The sequence below is a fragment of the Chiloscyllium plagiosum genome, unplaced genomic scaffold, assembly GCF_037043375.1.
Source record: "Chiloscyllium plagiosum isolate Xiang-an unplaced genomic scaffold, Cpla_swu_hap1 HiC_scaffold_28, whole genome shotgun sequence".
NCBI classification, from domain to species: Eukaryota; Metazoa; Chordata; class Chondrichthyes; order Orectolobiformes; family Hemiscylliidae; genus Chiloscyllium; species Chiloscyllium plagiosum.
The window spans coordinates 29122049-29139249 of NW_028270166.1; the positions used below are offsets into that span (position 1 = coordinate 29122049).

The following is a 17201-nucleotide window of genomic DNA, read 5'->3' on the forward strand; positions in this document are numbered from 1 at the left end:
AAACGGACCCAAGGGATAACTTTTTCACGCAAGACTAATGTGTGTTATGGAAGGAGCTGCCAGAGAAAGTATTGACGCTGGTATAATTACATTTAAAACCCTTCACCTGGCAAAAGTGCAGGGTTCCGAAAGCTTGTGATTTCAAATAAAGCTGTAGGACTATAACGTGGTGTTACGTGACTTATGATTTTGTCCACCCTAATACCTCCACATCATACCATGTGGATAGGCATCTGGACAGGTACATGAATAGGAAGGGCTTAAGGGGAATATGGGCCAAATATGACTAGGTTAACTTAGGATATCTGGTCGGCATGGAAGAGTTGGACTGAAGAGTCTGTTTCCATTCTGTACAGCGCGATACAGAGCAACCTTGATTATCTGAATATTGGATTATCCAGCAAGATTGCAGGGTGCTGATGTTCGGCTAAACTATATTATCCAGCATTCGAGTAACCGAACAAAATACTGCCCGCCTGTGTCCTTTGGATAATCGAGGTTCCTCTAACTAGGCATCCCATGATCTATATAATGAATGCATCATTGTCAGTGATGGCAGAATTGTTGGAAGATTTCAAATATTTACTTTACTGAGCTCTAAATCTCAACCACACTGGCTCCCTAATAAAGAGAAAATTATAGTAATTCTCAGTTTACTCAGAAATGACTTTGGAGTCACAACTGCTGAGAGGTGGAAATCATGTTTATGGCCTCAGCTGCAGCTTAAAGGTGTGCAACTAACCTGTAGCTAGAAATAGAAAACAACTTATTAAAAACCCATTTATTTTTGAAAATTTATAACAAAACTAGATACATTAACATGAAAGCGGCATTCTGAACTTATTTTCTGTACAGAAATAACCTGAACAGCAACATTTCAAAGTTTAATACATTTGTAAAGTTACTACACTGAAAATTTATATTCAAATTCATTTTTGCTCTAAAAAATTCACACCACACTAAAAATAAAAAGTAACAAATTACCTATTTCTAATCTCAACATTTAGTTTTCTTTTAAAAAAGTCCCAGAGTTTATAAATATCCATTTTTCAATGGGTATCTAGAACTAATTCCATAATATACTGTTATAATACAAAGAGACTGTTGACCGAGTTTATACAAATATTTGAAAGCCATTTACTTTCCTCGTTATAAGGTTTTTTTGCATTTGTATTTAAAAACTGAATAAACTTTTTCAGAAAATCTGGTACACCTGAAGCAAGACTCATAGCCTTTTTAGATTTCTATTCAACTACTGGTGAAAGTTCCACCAGATCCATGTTTAAGACAACATTAGACAGCACGTTTACAGTCCTGTTAGAACAACCATGTCAGGCAACTGCAACTACAAAATATACCTTAATGATAATTATGGAATAGATTTTCATACTCAGGTTTCTGAAAAAGACAGCTTCTTAAAACACTTCTGCTCACCACTCTTGCATCAGTTCTGTTGCTATGGAAATGCTAAAACAATAAGTTGTCAATAGTGGAGACTGGGGTTTTTGAAAAAAAAAAGACATTTCTGACAGATTGCACAGGCTATCTTATTGTACACCCTAATACACAGCGACAACTGAATAATCCCATCTACATTTAACAAAAACATTGTCTACCAGACCAACTACACTATAAGGCACAGTAATGTCATAAACTCCAAGCTGAATGCAGTGGGTTTGAGACAGGTTTTTATAACAATGTATAACTGATAACCTTAGTGAGTGTTAAACAAAACGTATACCTATTACAAGAATCATCTGGGGAGGTTTGGGCTTATTACTTTGAAGTCATCACATTCTACCAGTTAAGGCTTTGGACACGTGCATCCCCCTACAAACTTAAAAAGGTTAAGCAATGCCAGCTACTCAAGCTCCTTTGTCTCTCTTTGGAATACCGATCCATGGTGTGGGGGTGAAGGTAAGAGACAAGGGAGAGTGAATAAATACTAATACTGGTTGAAAAGTTCTTGCCTAAAAAAAATTCTTTGGGGAGGGATGCTAACTACTTCTGATGGAAGTCACAGCACAGAGATAACAAATAAAACTCACCACTACCAAGTTTTCATGAAACAACTTTGGTTTAAACAGTGGCAACTCTGACTAACCTAAGGCCACATTCCATATCCCTCAGCTTTATCCAACTTGTCAGAAATGTGATAATCAGTTACTATAAATGCCTTTAAAACAAAACAGCTTATGAATTATATTTTTCATAAATATACATCGCCATAGCTACAGATACTGTCTCAGAGGAATGTCACTTGATGCGAATATCAACCACAGTCACAGTCTATACATTTTATTGGACTCATTCATCATCTTCGGTATCCTCTTCCCCATCATCCTCCTGGGTCCTCTTTCGTTTCTGGCCTTGGACAATGTCTGTGAAGAAAAAAATTGTTTAAAACTATTAGATAATGGTGTTTTTGTGGAAGTGAGAAGTGAAAGATATGTCACTACATTAACCTACAGAGTTAAGGAAATAGACAGTAGATACTTGAGATGAAAGTATTCTAGATATATTGGGAATATTCGGAAAAAAGGATAGGAAATGTAGTAAACAGAAAGTCTGATTTGCTGCATTTTAAATTACACAAAAACATGCATAACAAAAATAGTAATTTATTTACTATGACTTAACAGAATAGCCAGTTTAATGAAATTACTACAAAATGATCACCTGAAGGATTAGGATTGACAGTCATTCTGAAACAGGAGAATACTGAATATGGTGTCCTTCTGAATTAATTGACCTCAAACATTTGACTTCGCTATGGAACTGCAAATGCTTTTACCCTTCCCACGCCACTTATTTCCCCACCGTCAATTAATTATAAGATCCCCATCAAATTTTGGATTTACAACTGTTAGGGAATTTTCTGTTTCTTAAAATATTTGGACGGGTAAAGAAACTTCCCTGAAACGCATTCAGAGTGCTCTTTTAAATGGCACACAGATGGTTTAATTTGTGTAAATTATTGTATTTTAGATATACTTTAAAACATTTGTCGAAAGCAGTTTGTGCAGTAGTTAAGCTTATTTCATTAAATGTGCATAAGTGGATGCATCAGTGTATCCAGGTCCTTTTCAAACTGTTGGGATACACATTTAAGGTAGAGGAGCAAAAATGTTAAGAGAAGACAACAATGAAATCATAAGTAAGTCAAGATGGTGAGCAGCTGGTGAAGGTTCAGACCAAAGAGATTCATAAATAAAACATTAGAGTGCAGGAGGTAAGCAGAAGAGAGATTGGCGAATGAGAATGAGATAGAGGGAATTAGTGCAGTTATGACCAAGATGGAAAATACTTAAAACAGAATTCTGAATATTCATAATGTGCAAGTGTAACATTTTGCACATATTTAAGATTATTCAGGAGGTACATCCAATTTGCAATTGACATAATGATTTTTTTTCAAGCTTACCTTTGCACTCCTCTTCACCATCGTCAGCTTCTTCGTCCTCATCCTCCTAAATGAAAACCATTAAAATGAGTTCGGCTCAACAGTATCAGCAAGACTCAGTTATCATACAATTGTATACAGCAGAGCCTTTTTTTTATCCAAACGGGACGGGTGGAAAGTATTTTGTTTGGATAATCAATCTGATCGCAAACAAGCGGTAATTTATGAGTGCCGGTTTGCCAAACATTTCTCGGTTACCCAGCAATGCACACCATAATACCATTTAACCGATAACTGATCTACATAAACAAGCAGTAATTTGAATGCCGGTTATCCGGCAATGCATGCCATAGTGGTGTTTAACTGAAAGCTGAGTTGCCTAATGCCGCCTTTAAGGGACCTTAAGATCTTGTTTGGATAATTCGAAATTCGGAAAATTGAGGTTGTACTGTATAACCATTTACAAATAACCAACACAAAATCAAGCACAAAGTTTGGCTATATGTGCACTCATACTTGAAGATCTGAGTTCACTCGTTTCCAAGAGGTTGTTGCAGAAATTACACTACAACTGGATCCAACAATGATCGACTTTCACAGATCCATGATTAATTTTAAAAGAAGAAAAACAGGAAATGAGATGGGAGGGGGAAAGGAAATAGATCCATAATATCAGGATTTTATTACTTACATCCTCTTCTGCACTGTCTTCCTCATCGTCATCATCATCATCCCCAAGTTCATCTTCATCCTCTTCATCCAAGACATCAAATTCTCCCTCTTCATCATCCTCATCCTCCTCTTCCTCTTCAACTACAAAAATCAGACAAGTCACTGTAGAACTTGAGATCCAAATTTTAATTCAAAAGCATCCTTTACTTCTAAAAATAGGACCACGAAATTACATTTAAAAAAGAATTACCACAACAATACCGTGCTAAGGAAAATATTTACATTTGACAGAGACACTGGGATGGCAGGATTCTCCAATCAAGAGACTGGATTTATATCCTAGAGTTTAGAATGAAAAGGGACTTAATTGAAGTGTACAAATTTCATAGAGATCAATGGGGCCATTGAATGATGAATGTTTCCCTGGCTTCAGGGGCAGGTGAGAGTCTACAACCAGGGGACAATTTCAGAATAAGTAGACAATTAGACAGGCTGAAGTATTTCTTTATTCAGAGGACAGCAAATCTTTGGAGTTCTCTCTTCAGAGGGTTGTGGGGATTTAGTTGTTAAGTATAGTTAAAGCAGATAATGATAAATTTCTACATCTTATAAACATCAAGGGATACAGGAATAACATGAAATAGTACTAAGTGGATCTGCTATGATCTTTTGAATGGGAGGAGAAGCCTGATTAGCCAAATATTCTAATACCATTCCTATACACGATAAGACAATGTTTTAGATTATTTTGTCGATAGTAAAGCTATTTCTGATGTATAAACATTATCAATGTGACATTATAAGCAGACATTAAAACAACAAAGCTAGGTTTCAATGAAAATATTATTACTATGGGATAATCTCTTAATTTCTCAGTTTATTGATCTTTTTCTTTGTAGAATAAATGTTTTGTAATATTTGAAATTTCAGGGCTTCCTTCCACATATCACAGATAGCAAACATGTATTATTTATCACCATTGTATACCTATGTTGTTCACACAAAAATCCAAAGTCCCTATATTGTTAATATTTTGAAATGTAACTCATACTATTCAGACTGGTGAAACAATCGCACTTGAGACTACTAACAAACCCCCGGGAGTAAATAGTGGCATTCTGAAAGCTGTTCACAAAGAAATCCTTTCTGTAGTTGTGAACTCGAAAATATTTCCAAAGATTTATCTAAAATTTGAACATTCCACTACTGAATATTTACATTTTAAATTATTTAATTACTTATAGAAAGAGTACATCATGAATCCAAAGTAGTAATCAATTACGAGTGTAAAATATATTATTACTATATAGATATCAAGTCATCAGCAATTATTTCAACACCTCAGTTAAATTTGAGGAAGCTTGCAAGATTCTTTTACCAAGTGAAATACTTTTGTTACGAGACTAATTAGTTTGGTGATATGAAATATTAAAAGCCCATCAGGCTTTGTGCATTATCATCTTAGATCTTATGTAAATGTTTACCATCTTCATTTTCTTCATCATCATCTTCCTCATCATCATCATCTAAACAATCACCATCGCCCTCCACATCTGAATCTGGTGCCTCCTGGTCATCTTGGTCATATCCATCCAAGTATGTGAGCTGGGGGAGCAGCTTGAACATGCTATCTCTGTAGTCATTTAAGTTAGTCACTTCACAGTTAAATAAGTCAAGACTCCTCAAATTGAGAAGTTTCTTCTGTTGAAGAAGAAAATAAATTTAGTTACGAAAATAACTCATCAAGTATTATTCAATTTGGTTCTCTCTTCAAAGTTCAGTATCTATCACACAGAAGCTGCTGTCACAACTGATATTTTTATAACAAATCCATCATTAACCTTCAATATCAATTTATCCGCACACTTTGGAACTTGTAGTTTCTCGGTTACATTCAATTTAAAAAAAAAACCCTATGGCAAATTCAAATGGAAGATGACCTATAAAATTATATTAAGCAAGGTTCTTTGGATCGAAGGGTCATTAAGATAAAGTGTTTGATTCAAGACATTTGGGGATAATTTGCTTAAAAGCTGTAATTTATTCACACATGAATTAATGCAACTGGTTCTATATTGTGTTACTTCAGTTAAAAGGAGAGAGATTTGCATTTATATTGTGGTTTTTATGATTTCAAATGTCCCAAAGGATTTCAATCTCAAGTACTTTTGAAACACGGTCACTACCTTAATGACAGCACAGTACTAACTTCAAGAAACCGACCTCAAAATAGAATCCCTTATGTATTTTACCATTCTGATTATCTCCATATTAATTTCCACCAAAGTGATATGGTTAGAAAGAAGCCCAATACCAGAGAAGGAACAATATAGATCATTCGCATCCCCTCATGAACTGTGGAAGCCTTTGCATTGGAAAAGCCAACACCAGACACTCTACACGTTTGTCACAAAATAGTAGCCTAGATATATTACCCCAATTTTAGAAGCATGGCTTCGCTATTTAAACTTGCATTTCAGGGTTACAGCAACAAACTCGAAGAGTGATGGGTATCTTAATAAAACCTTTCATAACCTTAAGATGGTTTCTGTTTTTGGTCTTTCTTGTTTCAGTGGAATTAATTCCACAACTTGTATTCACCAATGTCCTCATTTATTTTTGTTATGGTTTCTATGTCATTAATTCTCTTTCTTGAATGCAGTATCCAATACTAACCATATGTTTTTAAAATATGTTTTTATCTAACTGAATATTCAAGAAATTTTACAAAATAACATATCCTCATATAGATTTCTGTTTATTTTCACCCCTCAGCATGTATGCAGTGAATGTGTACACTAACTCCTTGTATTTCTGAGCAACACACATTAATTCTAGCCCTGCAATTCCTGGTCATCAATTTACAGGATTGCTCCTTTACTTACCGCACGCCTGTAATAAATTCTATTCCGCTAAATTGCAACAAGCTATATATATCATTCATGGCTTCCCACCTCAACTATTGATAATTTCTTACCAATGGCTCCAGAGTATTGATATCTTTGATTTTATTTCCACTGAGGTTTAAATGTGTAAGGCTTGGGGTCCTTTCTGCAAGAACTTCAAGGCCTCCAGATATCCTGTTATCACTTAATTCAAGCTGAAAAATTAAGGTTACAAATGTTTGTAAATCACATTGGTGAACAACTTTGCTACAAATTAAACACCAGCAAGCAGTACTCAGTGGCTGTGATGATTAAACACTACCAAAGCCCTGCAAAACATGGTCAACAGGCTTGCTAAAATACAGTTTGCAGGTAGATAATAAGCTACACAAATTTATAAAATAATTTGCACAGAATGTCTTTTCAATGGAATCAGTAAGATGTAATTTAATATTATTTGCAGTTACTGTGTTTTGCTGACTTTAATATAACAGCACAGAATTGTACTGAATCGATTTTAAAAAGCGAATCCTACATTTTATTTATCTGTGATTATTAGCTATCATATCCAAGTATATGACAGGTATTTAGGAGCATTATTATCCTAATTCTGTTTTAATATGAATTGCAGTTTTTATAACTATCAATACAATTTTATATAAAAGACAGTCCAAGCTGCAAACACCAACGGTAAATCCCAGTGGAAGTCACATACATGTACCTAATTAGGAGCAGGGAAAATAATTATCGAATACCTTTCAACTAATCTGCCTCTCAATTTAGAATGGCCAATGACAATATCTGACACTTTTGAACTTGTGATCAAGATTCAAACTTCTGAAAGTAACTGGAACATGATGAATGCTCAGATCAACCTGAGAAATAGGAATCTTGATGCCACTGTGAACAAGTATATAAGTCAGCTAATGTAAGTAACATTTCTAATTTACAATGGAGTATGACATCTACAAGTGCTGAAGCTGAATGTTCTTAAATTTGTGTTTCCTGGTGTTGTTTTAGCCAAGTGATATGGCAGGCTGAATGTAACAGATTAATACCAAGATGCTGGCCTTCTCAAAATTTAAAGCAATTGGATATGGTTTTTTAAGAAATGGCAACTGATTGCCAATGAACTCAACTGGCTTCCCATTGCATCACTGAGGCAGTAAGTACTATTTACAGAAAACACTTCTTGAATTAATCATTTATTATCAATGGATCAAAAATCCCAGAATTGCCCTCATGGCACAATGACTAATTCAAGGCGGCTTACGGTTAATGTCACTTTCTCAAGCCAACCAAAGCTGGGCACCAAGTGCAGCCATGTTAGGGCAATCCATGTTTTGAGAATAAGTGACTGAACATTCATAATGAGTAGCAATGGAAGAAATGTCAGATTGTGGGCGGCACGGTGGCACAGTGGTTAGCACTGCTGCCTCACAGCGCCAGAGACCCGGGTTCAATTCCCGACTCAGGCGACTGACTGTGTGGAGTTTGCACATTCTCCCCGTGTCTGCGTGGGTTTCCTCCGGGTGCTCCGGTTTCCTCCCACAGTCCAAAGATGTGCAGGTCAGGTGAATTGGCCATGCTAAATTGCCCGTAGTGTTAGGTAAAAAGGGGTAAATGTAGGGGTATGGGTAGGTTGCGCTTCAGCGGGTCGGTGTGGACTTGTTGGGCTGAAGGGCCTGTTTCCACACTGTAAGTAATCTAATCTAAACTAATGAATCAATTAAAACACTTTTCTGTAATTTCATAGCAAAACTGAGAGATTTACCATTCCCCGTCAGATTAGAGGTTGAATGTGAACAGTGCCTTGGTTTAGTTTTCAATTGTCAACCATTACCCAGTTCAATGTATGTATGCCAACACTGAGTCAGTCATCCTCAGAAGCATTCAGCGCCCAATATTTACAATGAAAGATTAAGCCAGGCACATATGCATTAAGAAATACTACTTTACCAACACATCTAGGATTGTAAGTTTCCACCACATAATTAATCACCAAGGATAAAGATTTAAGCATTATTGAGTGGAAGTTTAAATTGCTGCAGATATTTCATAAATGTACCACAAAATAAATCTTAGCTGAGTAGCTTTATCACTGTCTACTATTATGTTCAGAATTCAAGATCAATGTAGGAAGCACAAATATTTATTGCTGAAAAACTTCACGGCAGGAAGACTGCACTGTTCATTGTAAGTTGGCACAGTTGACTGACTGTGTTTATAGTTTGACTTTTCTGGAATGATTAACTTTCCAAAACATGAGCGCTTCTAATTCTCACCTTTCTTAGTTTATTTAACTTTGGGAGATTTGACACAGATGTCAGCATTACGTTGATCATACTGAGAAACTCTAAGCTTTCAAATGATGCAGTCAGTCCTTCAATTTTTCCATCATTTGACCTGCAATTGTCCAGAACCAGTTCTTTAACCTGTAAAAGAAAAACAAAGTGTCGCCAAAAATGCACAATACAATTCAGATAAATGCAATACACTCATTTTATTTGAGCCGTAAGTTAAAATATAACTTTTTGCAGTCTTCAGTGTACTCTCAGGTGCCTTCCTTGTCACCTTTCTAAGTTGCCCCTTGCTAATAAAGCAGAAATCCAGTGCAGGCCAGAATTAAACCCTGGCGAAATTAGCTCCTGCTCCAAACTTTTGGCTCTTGTAGCTCCACCCACCTTGGCTGGCTCAGGTGTATTGAAGCAAAACTAACTTACTACCTCTCAGATCCCATTCTGGTAGCATTTTCTGGATGTGTCTACAGTCACAGCATGAGGACAAACGTACTGAGATGACGCAACCTGTTCATCGTGTCTAGATTCATTATTGTACTCACCCAGTGCCTCCGTTAAAGGAGTTAACCTTTCAATCGGGTAGAAAGTAACACGAAATGGGAATAAAACAGTGCCAAAAAGATTAGTCAATTGTTCAGTGCTGGTTTGGGGAAAAATTGGGCTGAAAGATGTGACTTGTCAACATTGCCCCCTGCTGGTAATGGTGACCTCCCAATTCAAAGGAGATTAAAATCTCTAATTGAAAATCTATACGTTGACTGAATATTAGATTAGATTAGATTACTTACAGTGTGGAAACAGGCCCTTCGGCCCAACAAGTCCACACCGACCCGCCGAAGCGAAACCCACCAAGACCCATTGCCCTACATTTACCCCTTCACCTAACATTACGGGAAATTTAACTTGGCCAATTCACCTAACCTGCACATTTTTGGACTGTGGGAGGAAACCCACGCAGACACGGGGAGAATGTGCAAACTCCACACAGAGAGTCACCTGAGGCGGGAATTGAACCCGGGTCTCTGGCGCTGTGAGGCAGCAGTGCTAACCACTGTGCCACCGTGCCGCCCACAATATATGTTGATGGGATACATAGAAATTTGATAGTAGGAATTTGACAATTATAGTGGTGCTCCCTAATCTATAGATAGGAATTGCTACTGATGCTGTGGTAGAGGGAGTGCAGAATGAGAAATAATCTAATCTCATATAGGCAGAGGGGTGTGTGGCAGCATAACATCTGGAAATTGTAGAGCTACCACACCCAAAATAAACTGAGCGATTAGAAAGTCTACTGGGACACAGCAAAGAAGAGGTGGGAGCAAAGGACCTTCTTGAAGGCCCTGGATAAATTGCACTTTATTACAAACTAAAAATGAGTTAAATATTACAAAGATTAAAGAAAGTGGTCTTCGAAATAACTTGGACATGGGGAATGGAGAGAACGCAACCCAGAATGGAACAATATTCTAGATAATGTGTTGGTGGGAACTGTAATATGTAGCTTTTATCACAGTAGAGGAAATGATAGCTCAACTATTTTATATTGACTGTACATCAGCACAGTAATAAAATGTCTACTCTTTTTCTTATGAGCCTATTGACAAGTATCAGTCTTTAACAGAAATGAATTCCTGGTTCATCAGCTCAGAATGAATCATCAATCTGTGGTAAAAGGGGAAATGCATTCAGGGAGGTACAACAGCAGAGCTGTCCTTCAGTAATCTGGAAAATAACTCAAGTAGTGAGCACAGCTTTCTCAAAATTGGTCAAAGACCTCAATCAAGGAAGGAAATGCACTTTGACAGCACCAGGTACAACTTGAAGATGACCCAAAACTCTATAGTTATTGCAATATGCAAAAGGTCACTTGCAATATGCAACAACACCAGAGCAAATAAACAGAAAGGAACCAAAAATAGCAACAAAAGAAATAGTGGATTAAAATACTCAGCAGAGCTGGCTGAACATTGCAACATTTGTATTTTCCCAGTAACACAGTGAAGTTAGTCTGGATCATGTGCTCAGCTCTCACAGTGGGCCTTGACTCTATAATCTACTGAGTCAGATCTGTGCACTACTACTGAGCAATAACCAACAAATTAATCAGTTTATAAAGGTCAAGTATTTAAACAAACACTGATATTGACAACATTCAAGGTAGTTAGCATGTTGCAAACTGTCTGCATAAATTGTTCTGATTGTCTGAAGGCTCAGGTCATAGCCCAATGGCTACCAGAGCTGAGTACACAAATACATTTAGCCAAAATTCAATAGCAATGAAAACAGTGCCGTACACAGAGATAGAGCTGAAGTTCCACCATCTACAACCAATGAAACTAAGATTAGACATTTAATAGACATATAGTATATCCATGTTGTCAGTAGGATCTGATAACACATTTGCATTTTAAAACAATTGACTTGTGCTGCATATATTACCCTAAAATATTTCTGGTACCCACATCTACTAAGATTAAATTTATGATTCTAGTATCTGTCACAGTCTCAGCATGTTAGACTACTTGTGTTCACTGAATTACTTTCTAAGTTCAATCACTATGGTTTTATAACCTATTTTGGCAGATATAGTTCAGGAGTAAACAGTCTGGACAGGTATCTCACTGTAGCTGAACACCGTCACAGGATCTTGTACATGTACCTGAGGTGGAAGAAAAGGGCACTCGAGTCAAGACCTATAAAATTATACCTCTCCACAACAATATCTCAGCTCATGGAAATCAAGATCTCTCAACCACTCAAAGAATAGACCCTTTGAGGAAGCCATCAAACATGTGTGACAGGTATTTCAAAGATTATCTAGGAATGTCCTGCTTGAAATTGGCTCCAAACTGAAACAGCTCCACAGTAAATTAGAGGACTGTCAATGACTGAACTAGTCTGGCTCATTACTGACACCAGAGACTCCTACCCATGACGGGCCTTGATAGCTGACAGAGACCATGCTGCTGGGATCCTTCTGCCAGCTGCAGCTAATCTGAGTCTAATGTGAAACAGGCTCTGAACTGGACAAGTGACAGGAAGACTCTTGATGCTCTGTGCTGATAAACTCCACAACTGCCTTTGCATATACTAGAGGATTATGTAACCTTTAACTATTACTGCATTCTGGTCAAGTTCTCTGGGTCAGGTGAGAGTGACAAGTCCCTTCAAGAAAATTGTGACAATTCAACATCACCCAAGCAAAAAATGGCACTTGTGGATTTCCACATTGTCAGGTATTTGCCCCTAATCTCTCACCAAATCCCACACAGTAGTTTAGTGGTCAATACTGAACTGTAAAGTTGCTTTGTCTTACCAATTTTGCAATCAGATCCACAAGACTGTGCTGCTAATCATTGTGCAGTTCTCTTGAATTCATATCTGCTCTTGACATAAATACATTTCCTTTTCCCAATTTGTAATAACTGAGTCAATGCATACTTCATCGTATATGAATATGTTCTACCTAGATAAATATTTTATTGCCCATCCCAGTTTTGCTTCATTATACTGTTGAATTAAAAAACTTCACAACAAAACATAAATAAAGTAAGCCATTGTTTTATGCTACTCATTAAGCAACATGAATCCCAAACAGAACATCAACATATTTTACTATTAAATCAGAATATTATTGCTCTTTGAAGGATGCCAGAGAATACTTCACCAAAGGTATTGATCATCTGGTTACATAACAAAGCTATTTCAGAAAGTGTAATAATCAGTGAGCAGTTAAGAGTTGGTAAATGGGGAGGAAGAGAATTGTGGCCATTAAGAATCTTTATTTATTTATAACCAAATGTAACCGATTGTAGGAAAACAGAACATGAAATGAAAATCCAGAAGTCATGTCCATAGTTCACTCAAGTTTCTGTAAAGATATAAACGGATGAAGTAAAGAAGCCAAGACCGAAAAGGCAACATTCAAAAATCCATGTGCTGGGAGCAAACTTTCAGTAAAAACCCCCACGCTCACGGGAGACCCACAACAGAGTATGTGTGGTGGTGGGGTGTGTGGGGGGGAGAAAGAGTGGGGGGGGGGGGGGAGAAAGAGTGGGGGGGGAGAAAGAGTGGGGGGGGGAGAGAAAGAGTGGGAGGGGGGAGAAAGAGTGGGGGGGGAGAAAGAGTGGGGGGGGAGAAAGAGGGGGGGGGGAGAAAGAGTGGGGGGGGGGAGAAAGAGTGGGGGGGGGGAGAAAGAGTGGGGGGGGGAGAAAGAGTGGGGGGGGGAGAAAGAGTGGGGGGGGGAGAAAGAGTGGGGGGGGGAGAAAGAGTGGGGGGGGGAGAAAGAGTGGGGGGGGGAGAAAGAGTGGGGGGGGGGAGAAAGAGTGGGGGGGGGAGAAAGAGTGGGGGGGGGAGAAAGAGTGGGGGGGGGAGAAAGAGTGGGGGGGGGAGAAAGAGTGGGGGGGGGGGAGAAAGAGTGGGGGGGGGGAGAAAGAGTGGGGGGGGGGAGAAAGAGTGGGGGGGGGGAGAAAGAGTGGGGGGGGGGAGAAAGAGTGGGGGGGGGGAGAAAGAGTGGGGGGGGAGAAAGAGTGGGGGGGGGGGAGAAAGAGTGGGGGGGGGGAGAAAGAGTGGGGGGGGGGGAGAAAGAGTGGGGGGGAGGGGAGAAAGAGTGGGGGGGGGGGGAGAAAGAGTGGGGGGGGAGAAAGAGTGGGGGGGGGGAGAAAGAGTGGGGGGGGGGAGAAAGAGTGGGGGGGGGAGAAAGAGTGGGGGGCAGGAAAGAGTGGGGGGCAGGAAAGAGTGGGGGGCAGGAAAGAGTGGGGGGCAGGAAAGAGTGGGGGGCAGGAAAGAGTGGGGGGCAGGAAAGAGTGGGGGGCAGGAAAGAGTGGGGGGCAGGAAAGAGTGGGGGGCAGGAAAGAGTGGGGGGCAGGAAAGAGTGGGGGGCAGGAAAGAGTGGGGGGCAGGAAAGAGTGGGGGGCAGGAAAGAGTGGGGGGCAGGAAAGAGTGGGGGGCAGGAAAGAGTGGGGGGCAGGAAAGAGTGGGGGGGTGGACGGTGCGGGGGGTGCACGGTGGGGGGGTTGCGCGTGGGGGGGTTGCGCGTGGGGGGGGGGGGGAGTGCGCGCGTGGGAGGGGGGAGTGCGCGCGTGGGAGGGGGGAGTGCGCGCGTGGGAGGGGGGAGTGCGCGCGTGGGAGGGGGGAGTGCGCGCGTGGGAGGGGGGAGTGCGCGCGTGGGAGGGGGGAGTGCGCGCGTGGGAGGGGGGAGTGCGCGCGTGGGAGGGGGGAGTGCGCGCGTGGGAGGGGGGAGTGCGCGCGTGGGAGGGGGGAGTGCGCGCGTGGGAGGGGGGGAGTGTGCGCGTGGGAGGGGGGGAGTGTGCGCGTGGGAGGGGGGGAGTGTGCGCGTGGGAGGGGGGGAGTGTGCGCGTGGGAGGGGGGGAGTGTGCGCGTGGGAGGGGGGGGAGTGTGCGCGTGGGAGGGGGGGAGTGTGCGCGTGGGAGGGGGGGAGTGTGCGCGTGGGGGGGGGGGGGAGTGTGCGCGTGGGGGGGGGGGGGGGTGGGAGTGTGCGCGTGGGAGGGGGGAGTGTGCGCGTGGGAGGGGGGAGTGTGCGCGTGGGAGGGGGGATTGTGCGCGTGGGAGGGGGGAGTGTGCGCGTTGGAGGGGGGAGTGTGCGCGTGGGAGGGGGGAGTGTGCGCGTGGGAGGGGGGAGTGTGCGCGTGGGAGGGGGGAGTGTGCGCGTGGGAGGGGGGAGTGTGGCGTGGGAGGGGGGAGTGTGCGCGTGGGAGGGGGGAGTGTGCGCGTGGGAGGGGGGAGTGTGCGCGTGGGAGGGGGGAGTGTGCGCGTGGGAGGGGGAGTGCGCGCGTGGGAGGGGGGAGTGCGCGCGTGGGAGGGGGGAGTGCGCGCGTGGGAGGGGGGAGTGCGCGCGTGGGAGGGGGGAGTGCGCGCGTGGGAGGGGGGAGTGTGCGCGTGGGAGGGGGGAGTGTGCGCGTGGGAGGGGGGAGTGTGCGCGTGGGAGGGGGGAGTGTGCGCGTGGGGGGGGGGGGGGAGTGTGTGCGTGGGGGGGGGGGGAGTGTGTGCGTGGGGGGGGGGGGGGGGGAGTGTGTGCGTGGGGGGGGGAAGTGTGTGCGTGGGGGGGGGGGGAAGTGTGTGCGTGGGGGGGGGGGGGGAGTGTGTGGGGAGGGGGGGAGTGTGTGTGGGGGGGGGGGGAGTGTGGGGGGGGGGGGGGGGGAGTGTGTGGGGGGGGGAGTGTGTGGGGGGGGGGGAGTGTGTGGGGGGGGGGGGGAGTGTGTGGGGGGGGGGGGGGGGGGGGGGAGTGTGTGGGGGGGGGGAAGTGTGTGTGTGGTGGGGGGGAGGGGAGTGTGTGGTGGGGTGGAGGGGAGTGTGTGGTGGGGGGGAGGGGAGTGTGTGGGGGGGGAGGGGAGTGTGTGGGGGGGGAGGGGAGTGTGTGGGGGGGGGGGGGGGGAGTGTGTGGGGGGGGGAGTGTGTGGGGGGGGCAGAGTAGTGTGTGGGGGGGGGGGAGTGTGTGGGGGGGGGAGTGTGTGGGGGGGGGGAGTGTGTGGGGGGGGGAGTGTGTGGGGGGGGGAGTGTGTGGGGGGGGAGTGTGTGGGGGGGGGGGGAGTGTGTGGGGGGGGAGTGTGTGGGGGGGGAGTGTGTGGGGGGGGAGTGTGTGGGGGGGGGGGGGGGGGGGAGTGTGTGGGGGGGGGGGAGTGTGTGGGGGGGGGGGGGAGTGTGTGGGGGGGGGGGGGGGAGTGTGTGGGGGGGGGGGAGTGTGTGGGGGGGGGGAGTGTGTGGGGGGGGGGGAGTGTGTGTGTGGGGGGGAGTGTGTGGGGGGGGCAGAGTAGTGTGTGGGGGGGGGGAGTGTGTGGGGGGGGGTGGGGAGTGTGTGGGGGGGGGGGGGGAGTGTGGGGGGGGGGGGGGGGAGTGTGGGGGGGGGGGGGGGGGGAGTGTGGGGGGGGGGGGGTGTTGGGGGGGGGGCGGTGGAGGGGCAAGGGGGTAATATTGCGTCTTACCTGGAGATCGTCCCAATCCAGGCAAGTCCACCCCCCCACCCCAACAACACGTGGACAGGAGGCGGCCCGGGGGTGGGGGCTGAAAACCCCCAGCCTCCCCCACCCCAATCCCCGGGGGAAGGGTCCTGCGGCTCGCACTCCCCACCCCCCATGGGCCCGACATTCAGGGCCGGGCGGGAAATGGGCGCAGGGGCCGCCCGGTGCGGGCCTGAACATTTCTCCCCTGCCTTCTCCCAGTCAGGCCGAGGGGAAGGGGGGATGGTGTGTGGAGAAGAGGGACCCCGCACAAGGCCGCAAACTGGGGAAGGGGCCGGGACACCCCGTCCGCCCGCCCGGCGGGAAATTTAAACGCGGCCCGAGGTCTCTCTGACTCTCCCGCCCTCGGCGCGGCCACGCGGTCCGGTTCAATCCGCCTCTCCCCCACCCCCACACATCACCGCCCGATATACCCCCCACCCCCCCCTCCCCCGCGAGGCTTACATCCGCCGGAGTTCTGTTCCTCAGCTCCAGGTTGATCCTCTTCTTCATGTCCATGACTCTGGGGGGGAATGGCCGCCGAGATCGCTTTCAATGAGAAGCAACAGACGGAAAACCTGGCTCAGCCTCAGCAGCTCCAACCGCGCCAAACTGCCGAAACCTCTGGGAGCAGCCGCAGGTCCGCCCAAACCACCGCCCTCTCACGGCGCCCACAGCCACTGCAACTACGCACCAGGGTCCGCCCAAACCACCGCCCTCTCACGGCGCCCACAGCCACTGCAACTACGCACCCGGGTCCGCCCAAAGCACCGCCCTCTCACGGCGCCCACAGCCACTGCAACTACGCACCCGGGTCCGCCCAAACCACCGCCGTCTCACGGCACCCAAGATATTGCAGCTCCGTTTCCCTACCCCCTGGCACGGAGCCAACAATGTCACGGCAGCCGGAACCACTAGAGCTCTAAAACCGCGCCTTCACACCGTGTTGGTTCAAACCACAGCGCCCAAAACCACGACAGCG

At 44.9% G+C, this 17201-nt stretch overlaps 1 protein-coding gene across 1 annotated transcript; it reads right to left on the reverse strand.

The window, feature by feature from the left end:
• Window positions 1-766: 766 nt before the first annotated feature.
• Window positions 767-17201, reverse strand: LOC122565291 (acidic leucine-rich nuclear phosphoprotein 32 family member D-like). The gene is made up of 7 exons (XM_043721092.2): window positions 16685-17201; window positions 9246-9395; window positions 7053-7175; window positions 5560-5776; window positions 4095-4216; window positions 3425-3470; window positions 767-2381 (listed from the first exon to the last, which is right to left on the reverse strand). Exons 1-7 carry the CDS (start codon window positions 16736-16738, stop codon window positions 2308-2310), a joined length of 786 nt encoding a protein of 261 aa, XP_043577027.1. The 5' UTR covers window positions 16739-17201; the 3' UTR covers window positions 767-2307.